We start from the raw sequence: 17733 nt of genomic DNA, 5'->3' as shown, positions 1-17733 counted from the left end.
CTTCAAGATTCGAGCTGTGATGCTAAAAAAGAAGCTCGGTCCATCTCAGTAGAAGGGACGTGCTGGGCTGAGTGCCATGTTGCCTTGTTGCCTTAGCATACATGCTACAGCGAGACGCTATGGGATGTGCCATTCATTGTACCCAGCAATTCAATGGATCAGAGCTTGGTAGAAAATGCCAATATACATCATTCGAGAAATTCAGCACACACTTGTGCTTCGTCACAATTTGTATGCATCAAAATAAGAATGATATGGTTGTGAAAAAAAAAAAAAATACTTCTCAGAGCCTTCGGTATTTACCCCAAGATACACATCTAACTAGGCAGTGATGTGATAGTGCCCCCTACACATAATCTCAAACTCATCAACGATCCATTCCTCACATCACCTCACATCACATCACATACAGACCAAAGCCAGAAGAAGCACCTCATTTCACAATACACTTCAATTAATTCATATTTTGTTATTTTCTGGTTTGTCCATTTTCAATACAACGACTGCAACTGCAACAACAACAACGACAGCAATAAGCAAACTCTCTCCTCACCAATCCCAACCACCCACTCATCCATCGATCATATGACAAAAGAAAAGTATCCCCTCATATCCATCAATCCCTATCAATCTATCTCCTTTCCCTCTCTCCATCTCCCCTTCCGCCTTTCAATAAATTCATCAAGCTCTGAAAAAGACAAGTGAGAAGAAAGAATCGACAGTAAAACAGAGAAATAGTTGTAGCCCAACCCCTTTGAATTTTCCCTTTTTTTAATAGTAAGCCTAGTAACCCCTATCCTATTTATTTTCCTTTAATTTCTCTCGTATCAATTAATCCATTCCATTCATGCCATATCAATATTCGTCCACCATCACAACCACAACTAAAATGTAAAATGTTTAAAAAAAAAAAAAAGGTACGCCTGAATCTTGCTTGCATGCCTGTGTTGGAGTATCAAAATATCAAGTAGCGATCGAAGGGGTGCCGTAAAAGAAGAGAAAAAGAAAAGGATGAAAACGAAAAGAGTCAGAAAGTGCAAAAGTAGAAGGGCCAGCCAACCCATCAATCCTCATCACACGAGGCACACAACACAATGTGGAACAAAAAACGGAAGTAGAGAGCAAAAAGGCCATAATTTTTTCTCCTCATGCAAGAAAGTCTAGTAACGAGGTGCCGATAGAAGTATTCGTTGAATCCCATAAACTACCACCCACCCCTTTCCACAACCCCCCTCATGAATCAATATCCATCATATTTCATATCCCTTTCCCAATCACCGCTGTTTCGAGTACCAAGGGAGTATCCTTAGCTGGAATTGAAAACTCGTGCTCAACGAAAATTCCACCTCATGGGTATTCCTATCAAACCAAATAACGCATACCATCATCATAGACTAACTTCGTATTCCTGCCACGCATCTCCCGGACTTCCACAAACTTGATTTTGGCCTGCCAACGTTGCAGACGAGATATGCAGAACCTTTAATATGCTGGGGGGGTTTTTTTATAGCCGGGTGTTATCGCTCGAAAAATCTCGACTCCATTGCAGAGCTCTAAGGTCGAGCGACAGGAAAGCATTCATTCATCAGTCATCTTGCTTTAGCTCCTCCCTCAATCTAATCTTGCCATCATCGCGTCTCTCGTCAATGGTTTGAAATCTGGGCTATCAATATCAAGTTTGCTATCTCTTGCTACCAACCCTGCTCGAATATATTGCGGTACCAGCCGTTGGTTGTGTTCCGGTGCGATGGACAATTCTATTGATGTATTAGTATAATATGCTGGCATCACAAAAAATTCATGACATACCATGAAGAGAGAAATCGAACAAAGTTGGGAGATTCTTCGCCGAGTTGCCGGGGTGGCGAGAATCCGGGAATGTCTTGTCTGGTTCACGTAACTCATCAAAGAATGGGTGAACCATGGCTTCAATGGCTGAGAGTCTCTCAGTAGGAGTATACTCTAACAACTTGGAGATGAGTTCGATGGCACTAGCATCGGCTTTGCGGAAGACCTTGTTAAATGGGTGTGGCTTGATCTGAGGAAACTTGTGCTCCATATAGTTGGGGTTCATGGTACGAATTTGATCCCGAGTTGGTGTGCCCAAGACCTTGATAATTTCGACGAGTTGATCAATGCCAGATTCACCTGGGAAGAGTGGTTGACCAAGCATTAATTCTGCCATCACACAGCCAGTTGACCAAACATCTATCAAGGCAGTCAGCATCATTTACTCAGTCTTCATCATTCGTATATTCTTACCGATCTTGGTTGTGTAGTTAGTAGCCCCGAAAATTAACTCGGGTGCTCTGTAGTAGCGTGAGCAAATGTATGAAACGTTTGGCTCATTCTCTACGAGTATCTTTGCACTACCAAAATCACACAACTTCAAAATTCCACTGCCTGGGTCTAAGAGCAAATTTTGTGGCTTGATATCACGATGGCAGATTCCTTGGGAGTGGATATAGGCTAGGGCGCGGAAGAGTTGATAGATGTAAAGCTTGACTTCGATGATAGGCATTGTTGTCTTCATCTTGTTGAAATATCTTGATGCGCGGTAAACGGTCTCAGGAACGAATTCTTGCACTAGATTAAGATATACCTCATCCTTCTACCCAAAGGTCATTAGAAATGTTCAGTATGTTTGTGCAGGGTGGAATAAACTTACTCGCTCGCCGTTCGAATAATAGAATGCCTTTAATTCGACAATGTTAGGGTGACGAACAATGCGCATGATTTGCAATTCACGATTCTACTATTTGTATCAGCAACCAATTACTTTGTAGACTCGAACAGATGTCGCAAACCTTGAATCTCTTGTCTTGCAAAACGCGTTTGATGGCAGCATCTTCTCCTGAAGGTGACAACTTGGTTTGAAAGACAACACCGAAGGAACCGTTTCCAACAATCTTGCATTGTGTATATTGCATATCTCGGGTTTCGCCAGTAACGCCATCTTGAACCTTTTCGCGGATTACTTCTGTAGAATTCCAAAAACGTTAGAATCAATCTTCCTCCAGACAGAAAAAAAAGAGGTGGTAGCAAGGTAAGGGGAAAGACCATATGTAGGAGTATGTTTCTTACCTCCCATTCTTAAGCTCGAGAAGGCAGCAGGCCGATTTGACGACATATTGAAGTCCAAAACACCGATTATTATCGTTCGTGAGGTGGGCTGTAAACGAGGAGGGTTGTGAGGAGAGTGGTTGATGGCCTGTTGTAGTCCGTGTTGGGCAATTGAAGACCGAGTGTGCGACCAAAAGTAATCAATCGGTAATTACCAAGTGAATGATCTTCAATAACGTGACGGGCTGACCAGTCGAAGAATTATTCACCGAATTTGAAAATCGAAAAGTTGAAAAAATCGAGATTAATGACCAACGTGAGACTGCGGCTGATGGATGAGAATTTGGGAGTTAGTGGTGGTGGCCCTTTAATGGTTGGGAGGGGTTGGGTGAAAGGCGGTGGGATGGGGGGTGTGTGGATGTTATGTTATGTTATGCTTGTTATGTTATGTGTGTGTGGTGGGAGTGGGAGGAAGAGGTCGAGGCAGAGAAGGAGAGAGAGTTGAAGAGAGAGTGAGCGAAGGAGAGAAAGACAAGGTGTGTATGTAATGTAAATGTCCAAGTGTGCCAATATGTATTATGTGTACGGAAGCAATGAAGGAACAAGGCAAGGCAAAAGAAGAGTTGGTCAAGGCGTACCGTATTTTAAATTCAACTCGAGGTAATGGTTATGTTAATGTATTTGTGTCTTGAATGTGAATGGTCGGGATGGATGGGATTGTATTGATTTCGTACAGAAAGGACCTTGAAGTTCGAATGCGAGTATTATTCAAATGAATGAACAAAACCAGGTTCGATGATTGTAGCTGCTGTGGTTGAGTGTTTTTGTTATTTTGGGGGTTATGTTATGTTTTGTTTTGTTTGGTTTGGTTTTTCTTTTCTTTTCTTTTCTCAAATACGGAACAGGTAAGGTGATCAAGGTAAAATTGAGTGGTTCGTTGAGTGGATAGTCTGTAACCTGTACTGTCTGGTAGCATGTATTGATTTGTTGATGGATGAATGGGATGTGTGGTGAATGGTGGTGGTGGTTATGGCTGTGGAGGACGTGGTGTGTATTGGTCGTATGGTCGTATCGTCGAATGGTCGAATGGTCCTATGGTCCTATGGTCCTATGGTCTACGGTCCTATGGTTGTATGATTTCCGGAGAGGGAGGGAGGAATTTAGGAGAGAGAGATGAGAATGGATCAAGGAAGAGAAAGGTGGAGGTAAACTAAGGTAACTTGAGGCAAGGTAGACTAAGGTAAGGTAACTAACGTAGTGCAGGTGCGTGATGCGTGGTGTATAGTGATTGTGTATGTGTATGGTCAAGGGACGGTAGAGGTAGTGTAAAGTAAAGAAAAGAGGGTGAGAGAGAGAGAGAGAGAGAGAGAGAGAGAGAGAGAGGAAGAGGTCGTGGTCGTGGTAGGAGTCGTTGGGTGGGTGAATTTGCCTGGTCAATTTCTTGATTTGGTCCAAAAGACACCAGAAATCACCTAAAAGGGTAAAAGAGCAAAAGAGTAACAAGAGAGAAGTTTCTTGTAATGCAAGAGGTTGAAGGGATATGCGTGAGGTATAAAAAAAAGTTATAAATTAAGATTGGATGGAGTAGTTCGTAGATCGTTGTCCCGTACTGCGTCCTGAATGTGTCGTAGGAGTTTGTAGTTGGATAATGGTAAATCCAACTCCTCTGCTCTTCTGCTTCCTCTTCTTCCTCTTCTCGTTCTTGTCCTGTCTGAATTGGCTTCCAAAGTTATTTATTCCTTGGCTCTGGAAATACTGGCTGTGTTGCTCACGCGCTCGGTTTTTTTGGAGATGGGAGTAGTTGGGACTAATGGTCGACTAGGGTAGCATTTCCTGACTTCTTGATTCGTTCACAAAGGTTTGACCCGTTTGTGCTTTTTGTAATGGTCACTTGTTGCTAATAATCCTTCAAGCGTAGTGTTTAATTCGTTCTCAGTAGTCTTGTTCCTAGCTACTTCTTCGTGCGCCTCTTATTTACCAATGATCGTACCGTACCGCAGTCAAAAAAAGGTACCAATAGTTTGTGAGGAGGGCGGTGGACAGGATCTTTCTTTGGTACTGGTACTGTAACACAATTCAAGATGAAAGTGTTGAATCGATGTTTGGAATTGATTTGAAAGATATGGTCTCGATGATATAGTGTTGGATCTAATCTAATCTTTGGGAATCTTAAGGGCAGTGGCGGATGAGATAAGGCTGGCACGTTGTGTTTTGGGCAGGAAGAAAGGCAAGAGTAGAGAAGGTTAGAAGGCTGCATTACATGTAGCTGTTCTCATGTCTAATCCAAATAAATAATCATGACACAATAAAATACTCGAGGTAGGTATGTTAATTAATCTTTCCGTTTTGGGCTTATAAGACTCGCTTTGATATCGTCTAATAAGGCTGTGATTTGACCCTATTACTCTGGATGTACTGTGGTATAAATCATTACCTATATGTAGTATTGGTAACTTGGAACGCCTGGAACCGGATTGGATGGATGAGGTATCAAAGATATTAGCAGTCAGGCGATGGAATTAGAGTAGACGCCGAGATAGTTTTCAAAAGACTACTTGGTGATATCAATTCTCACAGTCTAATGAAGGGGTCCCAACGAGGTTCAAAACCGGCTGGGTATAGGTAGGATTAGATGTCTTGTTTTGTTGGTGGTAGGTCAGAAGGTAGAAAGATAAAAAGATCGAGATGGAAGTCAATAACGTGATGTAAATGCAGTGAGAGGCTTATTAGAGTGAGCACAGGGGGTTTCGAGGTCAATACTGGATTGAGTACCGAGTAGATTGAACGACCAAATCAGTCTTCTCGTCGACAGTTGTATGGAGTCACGATGTGAAAGTCTTTGATATAGCTTAAATGAATGTACAGGGCGGAGGATAAGAGAGAGGGGTTAAAAGTCCCTTCTTTTTACTTTTTGTCAGAATTCCTTATTTTTCATCTACTTCCACTTGCTTTTCTCCCTATCTTCTGGTAGCTACGAACTGAGCATTGTGGGCGAGAGCTGTACCTAGAATGTAAAGCTCAGTGTCCATTTGACGAATGTAGTCGTCTAGTGAATAAATTTCGATGGTGCAGGTGTTAAACTTTGGATTATGGAGTAAGAGGCGTGCTGGCGAATGATCTTCTTTCGTTCAGAGATCAACAGTGGATAGTGGATGCTTTGCCTTAGTCCATGCAAAGGGTTGGCAAGAACGAGGGATATGAGGGGTCACCACCAAAATAAAAAGCGGATAGACGTAGGTAAGATGACAATCGCTTAATGATTTGGTCTTAGCTTAGCGTGCTTGAGCTTGACGTTTGAATTTCCTTTTGCTGTCTTTTTTTCTGTCCTGCATTGCAGCAAATTGTATACCGGGGGCAAAGGACAGGGGAGGGGGGGAGGCATTATTTTGATAGGACTCGTGGAGTACTGGAGAGAAAAATGGGAGAGACAAGGATTAAAGGAGGAGGCGGATGGTGAAGGGGAAAAAGCTGCGTAAAGAAAATGATGAGGTAACTTACAGGTTTGAAGTAAATATAGATATCCGAATATATTTAGTAAAACGAATGATCCATTAATAGAGAGCGAAGTTATTAGATGTATATCTTCATAAAGCAACTCCGAATCTCCCAGAACAATTGGTACGTTGGTTGGTTGAATATAGAGTATCTTGTGAGTTATGATGATAAATGTGAAGCTCAATGCGGGACAATAATGAGGGGTTCGAATTCTCGGCATCGAGTAGTCTTTGGTTAGGGGGTATTTTCTGTCCAGATCTCTAACATGACCTTGATTTACGAATCAATGACATTATAGACATTTGATACTCTGTGCTGTGGTAATTCATCGAAGAAAGAAACAAAGAAAAAAGAGCTTCCTTTTTTCCTACTTCGGTCTCTGGGTATCTACTCGTTCAATCAAGCTGCGATTATTAATACTCGAGATGTCAAACCATTGATGTCATATCCAAGCTTTATGGCCTTCATACTTGGAAATCTTTTTGCCATCACCACCGTCTTGGTAAAGCATAAAACGATATCCGGAAAATCTTTCTTTCAGGAACGGTACCTGCTCGCTCGCAAGCTACTGTAGATATTGTCCTCCACGGAGTTACGTACTCTGTTATGTATCATCACTTGGGAACTGGGAGTTGATGTAATTGGTCAAGTCATTGCCACCTTGAATCATACTTCGAGTTTTAGAACTATGCTCGAGCTGCCTAGTATGTGAGAGAGGATCATGAATTAACGTCCTTTTTACTAGATCTCATCGTGGCCAGGCAAGGTAAGGTAGGACAATCATTCTATATTTCCTCGAACCCGGTACTTCGTGCCAGTACGGTGGTTATGGACCACCTTTTTATCTCTCTCTCTCTCCCTCTCCCTCTCTCTCTCTCTCTCTCGATCAATTTTTGACCGAGTACGATATGAATGTCCTCGAGCATCTGGTATCTCTTTCCTTATTCACGTATTGATGAATAAGGGGAGTAAATGACTTTTGGATTAATAATGTTACATACAAACAAGCACATGCCAATTCAATTTTTTGTTTTAGGTCTGTGATTAAGGTTCCATAAAGGCTTCCAAAGAGGACAAAGTTTCAATAATGGAGTGATTTAAAAACGATCATGGGATCAATTCTGATGCCCCAGCACGCGCCATATTAATGTCTGAGCATTTTTTAGTGGGCAAGGGAAAGGGACAGAGAAAGAGAAAGAGAATAATGAATGAGAAAGAATTAAAGATCAATTCCCATTGACTCTCGATTCTAATAGGTAGGCACGATGTTTGGAGTACAGTAATAATATGAATAATAATGTATTCATGCCTGAACTTGCATTTCAAGTTTCCATTTTTCATCGATCCAAATAATCATAAATAACATCAAAAAACGACCCGTGACCCGTGACATATCCCAAAACAGTCCTCATTGCATAAGCGTATCGCAAGGTCGATATGTAGCATGGGATGTACGTCGAACGATCGACTAGACGTCTTAGCTTCGCGATTGGTGAGTGGTGCAACGCGTAAATGTAGCTGAAGCTAATTACGCTTTTGGGGAGATGCTGCATGGAGTGAATGGGTGCACATATATAAAGAAAAAGGACAGCAAGTCCCATCCAGTGGGTAGAGAGATGAGGTACAGCATGCTGATGTAGCAGGAGATGAGAATCATTCTGTCGCTCTCTCCGTCTTCCCCGTCTCCCGTGCGAGGACGCGTGAGGGTGAGGGAATAGAATTTGGTTATACTTGTTCTCGAGGAATCCCAAAGGAGGTTCATTCACAGAGTCTAGATGCGAGGTGTGTCAAGCCATATGATTCCATTGGATTTGACTAGCCCAAAGGAGTCGATGTCCACGATACTGTATGGGAATGTCGATTCCCATGTTCCCAATTCACTGGAATGATATCTCCTCAGGGTATCCTGTGTCTCTCCGCGGCCGGCAACCTGCCGTATTGATATATTAACGGTAAGAGTTACACCCGTACAGACCATACACTACCTCATCTGGATGTTGTAGTCAATATGGATACCCGGTTCTTGGCGCAAAATGACGGGTACTTTGCATCCTTTTCGAGTCCATCAATCATGTCTGTGAGACTTCATAGCAACATCCACTTGCCTCGTGAGCCCCCTTTCCCGGGAATCAATCTGTTGAGTCAAGGACATCCCTTGATGAAGAGAAGGCCCAACTTGGTGAGATGAAGGACAGAGTCAATCTATTTTATCTCGTCTGCGCCTACTATATCTGATGCGATGTAATTCCATGAAGAATGGTTACTTCTGTTTTACCACCAAAAGTCTCCCTCACCAGTCGGGTCGAATGTTTTAGGATGCACATGGTCATTCTTGGTATACAATGCACGGGCCAGGTTACAAAGATTCCGGTCAGGATTGGCTTCAAATCTCTTCATTTGGGGAAATGTTGTACCAGTTGACAGTGTATGGTATACTCGATACTGATACTCGATATTCGGTACCTTGTAGGTACGGGAAATACAAGAAATTAATCTGCATGTAATTCAAAGAGATTGTAAGGTAGGACGAATGTGAGTTGCCACGAATCATGACTGGATTTGATCTATCTCAACCAAGTCACCAAGTACTGTCGACCCGGTCTTTGGCTTAGCCAAGATATCAAAGAAGCCTTTTGGACTTTTGGACTTTTCGAGGCATGAAATTGGTTGGTCGAGTGTCTCATCATATAGTGTTTGGTGTACTCAGACTCATGTATCTGTTGATCAGTGTAGGAAATGGCTGGTTGGTGGCTTCTCGCTTTCCTTTCAGTGGAATCGTCAAGCCAGCATACATATTCATAATTACACTGATGACTAGGTAGGTAACTTTGAACATTGCTTAATGAAGCATGCTGAGCTTCAAGGTAACCACCAGCCACCGACAACATCTTCATTACACCAATCCATAATACTGTACAATTCATAAGGTTACAAACACACAGACAGAAGACACCCACACCCGACGGTTTGTCAACTCCTCGTGTCGCTCATGTTATCAATAAGTTCCAAACCCCCTCCATAACTCCAACACCCATCAAAAACTCAACCCGAGACCCAATGAGAATAGATACCGCCAATATGGTCCTGACTAAAATCCAGGGTATTCGTTAAAACCTAGTCCGCACCATTTTTACACCATGAACACACCCTCTAGGAATTTCATGCATTTTCATCCCGAACCGAGAGGAGTTAGAGAGAAAGTCAGCCAACAAACGACCAACGCAAGCTCGAGGCAAGTTTTGCAACGCCCGTGGTGGGACCCGGTTTTTTAGGTTTATCGGTCACGGGTCCAGGAAAATTATGGGATGGTGGGAGTTTTGGGAATGGGGAGACAGACAGGGTGATGAATCACAGGGACGGATGGGATGGGGGGGAGGATACGAGATTGAGATGAGCGAGAGGGGCTGGATGGATGGATTGTGGTTTGTGGTTTGTACTGTGTGGAGTGTAAGGTGTGTTGTTTGATATCAGGTACTTTATCTACACATAAATGACGGCTATATACATATAAGTAGTTTTAAACGGAGAATCGAATCAGAGTGATTGCAATTGAAAGAGTTTGAGTTGAATCAACGTAAATGTCAAAAAGAGTGATGGCGATGAAATACGGCTGGTCATAGCCGACTGACCACCTTGGGTTACTCAGAATCAGGAACAAACATGTCGATTGCGAATCTCGAAGCCATCATCAGATATTCAACACGCATACACATCCACATCCACATCCATCAATCCCACATCCACATTCATCCTCTACCGTTTCGTTCCCCTTTCTCTCATTTCCACAATTTCTCGTCTCCTCAATTTTCCTCATTCATTCATTCAATGACAGCCCCTGTTGTCCATTACATCTAAAGTGTATTAGCTTCTCCAACGCAACGTTGTCCTCGTGACTCGTGACCTATTGTCCGAGGTAGGGTGGGTGGGTGGGTGAGAGGGGAGCCGAAGGGAGGGGAGGCTTCGTATCATTGATTGATTGAATCAAAAGCGAGCACATTCAACAGGACCAGGCCACGCGAGAAAGTCAAAAAATAGTGAAGCTATCGTGATCATTCACTCATTCATTCGCATTCACATCATCTCTGCAGCGATATCGAAAGATCTAGATCTGGATTTGGATTTGGATTTAGATTTAGATTTGGGTTTAGATCGAATCCTAAATGAGTAGACTACTTTACTTGCTCGCTTGCTTATTGACATTATTCACGGAACAATTCATCCAGTTAACTATCTGTACCAAAATACTCGGAATGAAACTCTTCCTGGTATTCACCGATCTCGCTTTCAGATGCTACAATGTGATGTACATACATACATACATACATACATACCAACCAGAAATCACAAAGCTAAAGCCAGACCCCAAAGGAACTTATCTTACCACTAGGTACACAACTAACTCTCAAGTCTTCACGCCCTGAAAAGGTAGATTGCCGTGCCCAACCCCATGTCCGCAGAAAATATATGCAGGTGTCCATGAACTTCGAGCTGACAGGATAGCTTGACTGTCGTGAGACTTTCAGGGGCAGAGAAAGGAAAAGAAAAGAAAATAGACTTTTCTTGAAGTTGGGTGAGAGCTTGGGGAATGGTGAGGCTAGTGAGATGTAGAGGATTGCATGAATGCTAGCTGCAGAGATAGATAGATAGAGAGATGTATTGTTATGATCGATTGATTACTTACTTGAAGGACTTGGATTCTACGACTACGAATGCTACGACTACAATTTGGTTTCGTGTCACTGCAACCGCGCCTCGCACAACAGTTGATGGATGTACTTCATGGCATGAATGTGTCTTTTGCATTGGTATACTGGGTACATACATATGGGTATGAGATGAGTGATGGATTGAAGTATTCCTACTACTTCCTACCTATTCAAAGTACGATATTTTAGATGACTTGTGTTACGGTATGTAAGATCTTACATTCTTCTACTACGTATGTATGGCTACAGAGACTCACATAGCCAATGACGATTGAGATATTCTGGCTGAATGATCAGCGATCTATCATTCATCATTCACCACCTCTCGAATATCATCTATAAGTTACTCTACTTGGTATGTACCGGAAACCCCCATAAAACCACCTCTACGAACTTCCAAAATCTTGATGGCGAAAGTATGTGTGTATGTACCTATGTAATGGAACTCTAATCCGCACGCCCAACATCTCGACTCGGTACGTACAGTGACGACATCATACGTTCTCGATTTGAGTTTCAACGGCGGTGCAGCGTGCACCAACTTTTCACGTTTCTTGAAGGCGGGCGGGCGGGTTGAAGGAAATCAAATCGTATGTAGTGTGTACTAGGTAGATATGTATCTATCTGTAGGAGAAACGGAAAAGGGCAGGTGGAGGATTATCATCTTCTTTCTCTTGTTTGGGATGGTCGATTTCGTTTCGTGGTGTGCATTTGCTAATTATTGATTTTTTGGATTTTTTGGATTCTTTTGGGTTTGCATTGCCCCTTTGGAGGAAGCGGGGTAGTGGAAGATACTATCCTTACCATCCATACTATGTCATCTGTAGCATAACGGGCACCAACTTGTGTGAGGTAGAGAGCGAGAGAGTTTATTGATCCTCTGCTGATCAGTCAATATCAAAATATCATGGTGACGAGGTGGATGTAAATACTACCTCATGTATGTGCATCTCGGACTACTTCCCTGTGGCTGACTTTGAGATGTTGATATCAAAGTCATGACGGTAATGAATGATCCTACGAATGCAGTACTCGATGCGATGTTGGCTGTGTGGAACTTTCTATCACATATCAGAATTGCGATTGGGATTGGTGTACCTAATGATATTAAGTGCAGGAAATATATATAATATCATAGAGAATACAGTCTTATCTCCGATTGGGCGGGAATCTGAGAATCTGGATTAGAAATGGATGTATTCATTCATTCATTCATTCATGCATTCATGCATGTATTACCGGTACAGAAATCAAGATCAATGGTTGGCGTGATGGAATTGCCTCTTTTTCCAGAGGGGAGGGAAGGAGAGGGGGAATATGGTATGGGTTGATGTCGTCGTCGATATCGCCACCACAAGCACATTTACGAAATTGCGGTAACATGGAAAGAAAAGCGTGTATTGTAAGCATCGCCACACCTTTAATTGATTCCAATCAGACTTCTGGATTTTCGAAACGGCGTCCCATCATTGATCACCTCTGTATCCGAGGTCGCCTGTATGTACGAAGTATGTAGAGAGCATCATCAAATGTAGAGAAAGCTTGCATAGGCCACGCGATGATCTATTCGTAGAATGAGGGTATGACCGTGCGTTTGGTCATGTATGTACGGAGTATGTAGGTGATTTGTAGGAGAAAGATAGACCAGAATTGATTATCCCAATAAATTCTATAATAAATCGTAAATCAATCACAAATGAAATCAAAGAGTGAAGGGTATCAAACAAGTCCTTACATAATCTTTAATTGTGATACCATCTAGGCTTTTCATTCTCTGAATTTAAATGGAACAATTGAATTGTTGAAGGGCTTCGCCCGTGGCCAATTTTGGTCTGTTTTATCTCCTACGAATGGGTGGGTATCCTTGGATCCCGTACAACCGACCTTTCGAAGCTTTGGGGCGAGCGAGCATCGCTTTTCCTGGATGTGTGGGGATGAGAGCGGAATCTTGGATTGGGTGGGTAGAATTCCTCATTTCGATGATTGGTTTACAGAATACAATACAGAGATATCGTCGAACGCGTACTCAGAAATACCTCTCCCGCCTCCTCCCATTACCAAAACCATCAGGCTCCTCTTCCCTCCCGCATCCCTTTCCGTGAAGAATTTACCGGGCAGCGTTCCGTCCAAGTCGTCGCACAAATCTGCAATAAGAGACCAGGATTTGTCTTACTGCAGCCTCCACGCATTCATGCCTTTAATGAATGCCTCTTCACCCATTTTCCCATCGCTTAATGCGCAACTTTCCTGGCTTGGGACCGCTTGAGTAACATGTGCAAGAACAACGCAGACGTTCGTCACGTGGATGGCGCTTTTCCAAGACTTTGGGCAGGCGATGGACATGCATCGAAGTATCGATTGCGTCGCTTGTCCTTCACGCACGCTTTCTGTAAAGTGTGCAGGCAGCGTGATTAATGTACCATCTGGAGTGGATCTGATGATCTATCTATATGTGTATGGTTTCTGGAGAGAAGCCGAATACGTCTTTCATGCCGGTATATTGTTATCCGGTGAGCCACGTTGGCTAAGAGGTTACTATGGAGCATTATGTGATTGCTATGGTTTTCTTCGCACGAGTTCGTGTCTTGGTATCTGCTCAATGCACTTGTACCTGGTGCCTTTTCTGTAATGAATCTCGCTTCCAAATAATTTCGCGTTGGGATTGTGAAATGGCCGGGTCTAGCTAGCGCTAGCTATAGAGAGATGGAAAGCAGATGCATTTGCATTTGCGCCGACCGGAAACCCTGGTCTCGAGTTTATCAGCGCGGGCTGGCTTGCTTGTTTTCTTGCGCTTGTTTATTTGGCTTGCGGGAGCATGGGGAGAGCTCCACTGTACATAGGTAATACTCCACCGTTTGTTCGCACGCTTATCGTTATCGTGCAACACTCTTTTTCGTGTCTGGAATCTGAACAGGGTCAAGTCGGGGAAGCCATTTCAGCTCTTCGACTCGATCCTCCGTTCCCGAGGATCCCGTGCAAGGACTCCCAGATAAAAAACCGTTTACGGCATGTCGTATATCATATCTTATCACATGATTAGACAACCATGCGTCGTCGGTACCTTCTTCCCTTTCTTTGCGTAACCCGTCTGCTTTTCTCTCGCGTCTTGCTTCATCTTGCTTGCTTGCTTTATCTGGGATCGGGTTTTCAATCGTGGTACTGAATTCGGGATTTGGACTCACCGCAGTGTTGTGTTCTCTGTTGTTTCTTGGCTATATTTATATTTATATAGAGAGAGTGCTGTGTTGCGATTTTTGATCGGTCAAAGATCTTGGCTTCGGGTTTCGTTCCCGATCTTTGGTGCGACAGACGAGAGACTGGAACTAGGTTTCAGGTACTCGGTACAGTGCGGTGCGGTGGTGGAAACTCCATCGGTATCTGCCATCTGGCATGTGAGCGATGGGTAGGGATGTACGGATGGACAATATGTATGTAGATGAGACTAGATGGGATGGTAATGCAGCACGTATCAAGATGGGATCGTGGTGGGGATGGGAAATGGGATAGGTCGTGTTACACGGCTTCTGGGAGGGAGACGGTGGGTTGGAGATGGGAGAGGTTTGCGGTGGTGGGATCGGAAGGGAATGTGGGAAAGAGTGGGGATTTCGGGAGAGGATTTGGGTGTTGAGGAGTGAGGGGTGAGAATAGGGTATGAAAGTTGTGTGATCGGATAGGGGGGCAGAGTAAAGAGATTTGCGTCCCGAGTGGGCTGGGGAGCCGGGAGTTTGGTAGTCACCACGCCTCAAGTATTTGTTTGGGAAAGCTAGGGGACAGAAGTGGTGTTCGATCAAAGAGCGTCGAACATACTTCCAAAGTTGGATACACAGATGAATTAGATACATAGTACGAAGGTATACGGAGGGAAACAGCAAGATGATCCATCAGGATAATCGAGTTGCGGAAACCTCTTCAGTCTGGATCTGGAATTAGCTGTCGATTCGATACTCGGCCGAGATATCAAGAATTGGATTCCTCATTCTTCATTATGATCTGGGTCTCTTGAAAGCTGAAAATGGGGTACGCTGTGTTGTTATTTGGTATGATGTAGTGTGGTGTGGTGGACTGAGATGGAATGAAATTCTAGGAGGAATAGTGACATTGATAGTCCTTCAGAATACTATCCCTCTATTTTATACACTTCTGAGTCCTCTTTCCTCCTATCATATAATCTAGTAAATGAAGATCATCATGAAAATTTATGGGGAGACCGTGGGAGAGTGTTGGATGGGCATGTGTGGTTTACTAACGATGAATTATGTAGAGGTTAAAACTTAGTGTTGTCACTCGCTACTTGGCTGGTTCTTTTGTGTGAGCTAGCTGCGGAAGGAGAAGGTGGGGAGGAAGGAGAGGGGATGCTGATGTTAATGTTAATGTTCATGTTACGTCTGGGTTTGGAGTTGAGTCTATGTTCAATTGGATCAATCAACAGACTGCTGTAGTCAAGGGGCTTGAGTGTTTGATTGACGTAATGTGTAGGGAGGTAGCGAGTTTGAGATTGCGAAAATGGAGGATCTGGAGGATATGGAAACATTTCTGGGTTGGCAGGAAGTGTGAGGTTCCTGGGGAGCCTGTTCGACTTTTATCAGGGGGAGAGAGGGAATGAGCTCTGTTTTGTTGGGATGTTCATGACAGCTTTCTGGTTGCTGCGAGATTGTTCTGTGGGTCCCGTGGAGTATGATGGATGGCGGGAAGTTTATCGATATTTGAAGGGGCGATGGATATTTTCTCATTGTCGTGGTGTTGTTGGAATGGATTTGGATACTTCTGCTAGCTGGGACTGTTTGTAGTGATGGATGGATGGTCGGTCTATCTTGTTGGGAGTTTGTATGTAAAGGTGAGTTTGGGGATGGTAATTAAAAAGAATTCTAGCGTTTGGGCATGGGATGGGCTGGGTATTGGTTTGTGGATGATATGGGGGGTTGTGGATTGGGCTCATGTATATATGAGGTTATGCTTGTCTTTGGGGGAGAGATAATTCCACAGTCTATTGCTTGTCCGGCCTGCCTTTCAGTATATTTGTTATTTTCTTCTTCAAATAACTTGAACAATCTTGTGTCTGGTGTTCTGATTTCTGGGCAGATCTTACTCCGCGGGAGATGTGGTGAGATGAGAAGATTGCCTTGAGGTTCGTTTCAAGTTGGGGTAGAATTCACGAGCACGAATATCGTTCAACATTTCACATTTCATCAAAGTCGGATCACAAGTAAGATAACCACATGATAAATTTATGTTTTGGATAGTAGATTTAGAGAGAAGACGAAGTTGGGGAATCTGGGTGTCTGATAATTAGGATGGAGACGGTGGAGGGTTGTCTCAGCTTCAATTCAAATGTTGCTTGTACGTCTGTGATTGGTACACGTGAGCAGGAATAAAATGGTGGAAATTTTTTGGGATCTGAGATGGTTGGCGAAGGTGACAATCTGCAAGATGGCACTTGTGGAAGATTTGTGAGGCTCTATGGAAGACTCCATGAAGAGCGACTGAATGCAAAAGCTCATTGAAACAGAGGCTGGGGAAAATACTAATCTTTGAGGAATTTGAATGCGCAACCTGTCTAGGAAGAATAGTGGTGGGTTTGCAGATGAGTCTTTGATTCCTAAGATCCACCTTGGGATAATTGAGAGAGTGAAGCGTATGAATGGCTCGGGATGTAGATAGGGACTCTTGCTGCCTTAGGAACGGATGTTGTAGCTTATATATGCTTATATATGGTATTGCAGGAGACATGGAGTGAGCTATGGGAAAATTTTGGCCAGGGGAAGAGGGATAGAGTATGTTGAAGATGCGGTGTAGTCTTCACTGGCTTCGATTGGGATCTTAAGGGGTTTGAGAGAGCGATTTTGGAAGTAAGCGAAGAAGCCGCATCTGAACTGTAGGAATAAACATTTGGAAAAGCTGATATTCGAACCAAAGAAGGTTATGGAACCATCTCGTTCCTTATCTAATTTTTCTGGGTATTTCCGTTGATCATCGAGGTAAAGTTGTGCAGAGAGGTCTCTGTTCGATTGGATGGACCTAGAATTCATCACCCCTCGTTTAAACAATTGACCAATGTGATTGTCTATTTCACAATACACAAACGTATTCTCAGGTGGATGTATATTTTCAACTTCCAGGAGGGAGGTCTAATATGGGAATTTGATACTTTCATATCTATGAATAAGACAATAGAAGCAAATTTGATTTCTTGAATAGAATGCTAGAACGTGATCCGAGATGATGGAGGGGTACCACATGATGATTATGTAAGCTCCCACACACTCGTCATTGTTGATGCCTGAGTTTCTGCCTCGTAATCATTAGAGCTCTTTCAAGAAAAAGTTCAGTCGCATCAACCTCGAAAGTATTTTTGACCATCAGTTTTGAAGGCTCGCAATCACCCACCACCAATTCCTCTGATCCGACATTCTTTCATTCGCACATACTGATATTACCCCATCCTTTCAGTGCTATCATATTATAGAAAAAA

General features: G+C 43.2%; 3 protein-coding genes across 3 annotated transcripts; all 3 read right to left on the bottom strand.

Moving 5' to 3' along the window:
* Positions 1-1611: 1611 nt before the first annotated feature.
* Bfra_007669 (putative glycogen synthase kinase-3 beta protein) lies at positions 1612-3130 on the bottom strand (the record flags this gene model as incomplete). The annotated part of the gene is made up of 6 exons (XM_037338039.1): positions 1612-1757; positions 1810-2208; positions 2263-2611; positions 2669-2752; positions 2808-2980; positions 3085-3130. The coding sequence occupies 6 exons, from the start codon at positions 3128-3130 to the stop codon at positions 1612-1614; spliced, it is 1197 nt and encodes a 398-aa protein (XP_037190102.1).
* A 23-nt stretch (positions 3131-3153) lies between these two features.
* On the bottom strand, positions 3154-5320 carry Bfra_007668 (uncharacterized protein; the record flags this gene model as incomplete). The annotated part of the gene is made up of 4 exons (XM_037338038.1): positions 3154-3308; positions 4820-4881; positions 4918-5030; positions 5054-5320. 4 exons carry the CDS (start codon positions 5318-5320, stop codon positions 3154-3156), a joined length of 597 nt encoding a protein of 198 aa, XP_037190101.1.
* A 3509-nt stretch (positions 5321-8829) lies between these two features.
* Bfra_007667 (uncharacterized protein) lies at positions 8830-9242 on the bottom strand (the record flags this gene model as incomplete). Its single annotated transcript, XM_037338037.1, has 2 exons — positions 8830-9052; positions 9148-9242. 2 exons carry the CDS (start codon positions 9240-9242, stop codon positions 8830-8832), a joined length of 318 nt encoding a protein of 105 aa, XP_037190100.1.
* Positions 9243-17733: the final 8491 nt, after the last annotated feature.

Source organism: Botrytis fragariae, assembly GCF_013461495.1.
Source record: "Botrytis fragariae strain BVB16 chromosome Unknown tig00000112, whole genome shotgun sequence".
NCBI lineage: Eukaryota > Fungi > Ascomycota > Leotiomycetes > Helotiales > Sclerotiniaceae > Botrytis > Botrytis fragariae.
The sequence above is the reverse complement of the archived record's forward strand: the minus strand, read 5'-3'. Positions and strand labels throughout refer to the sequence as shown.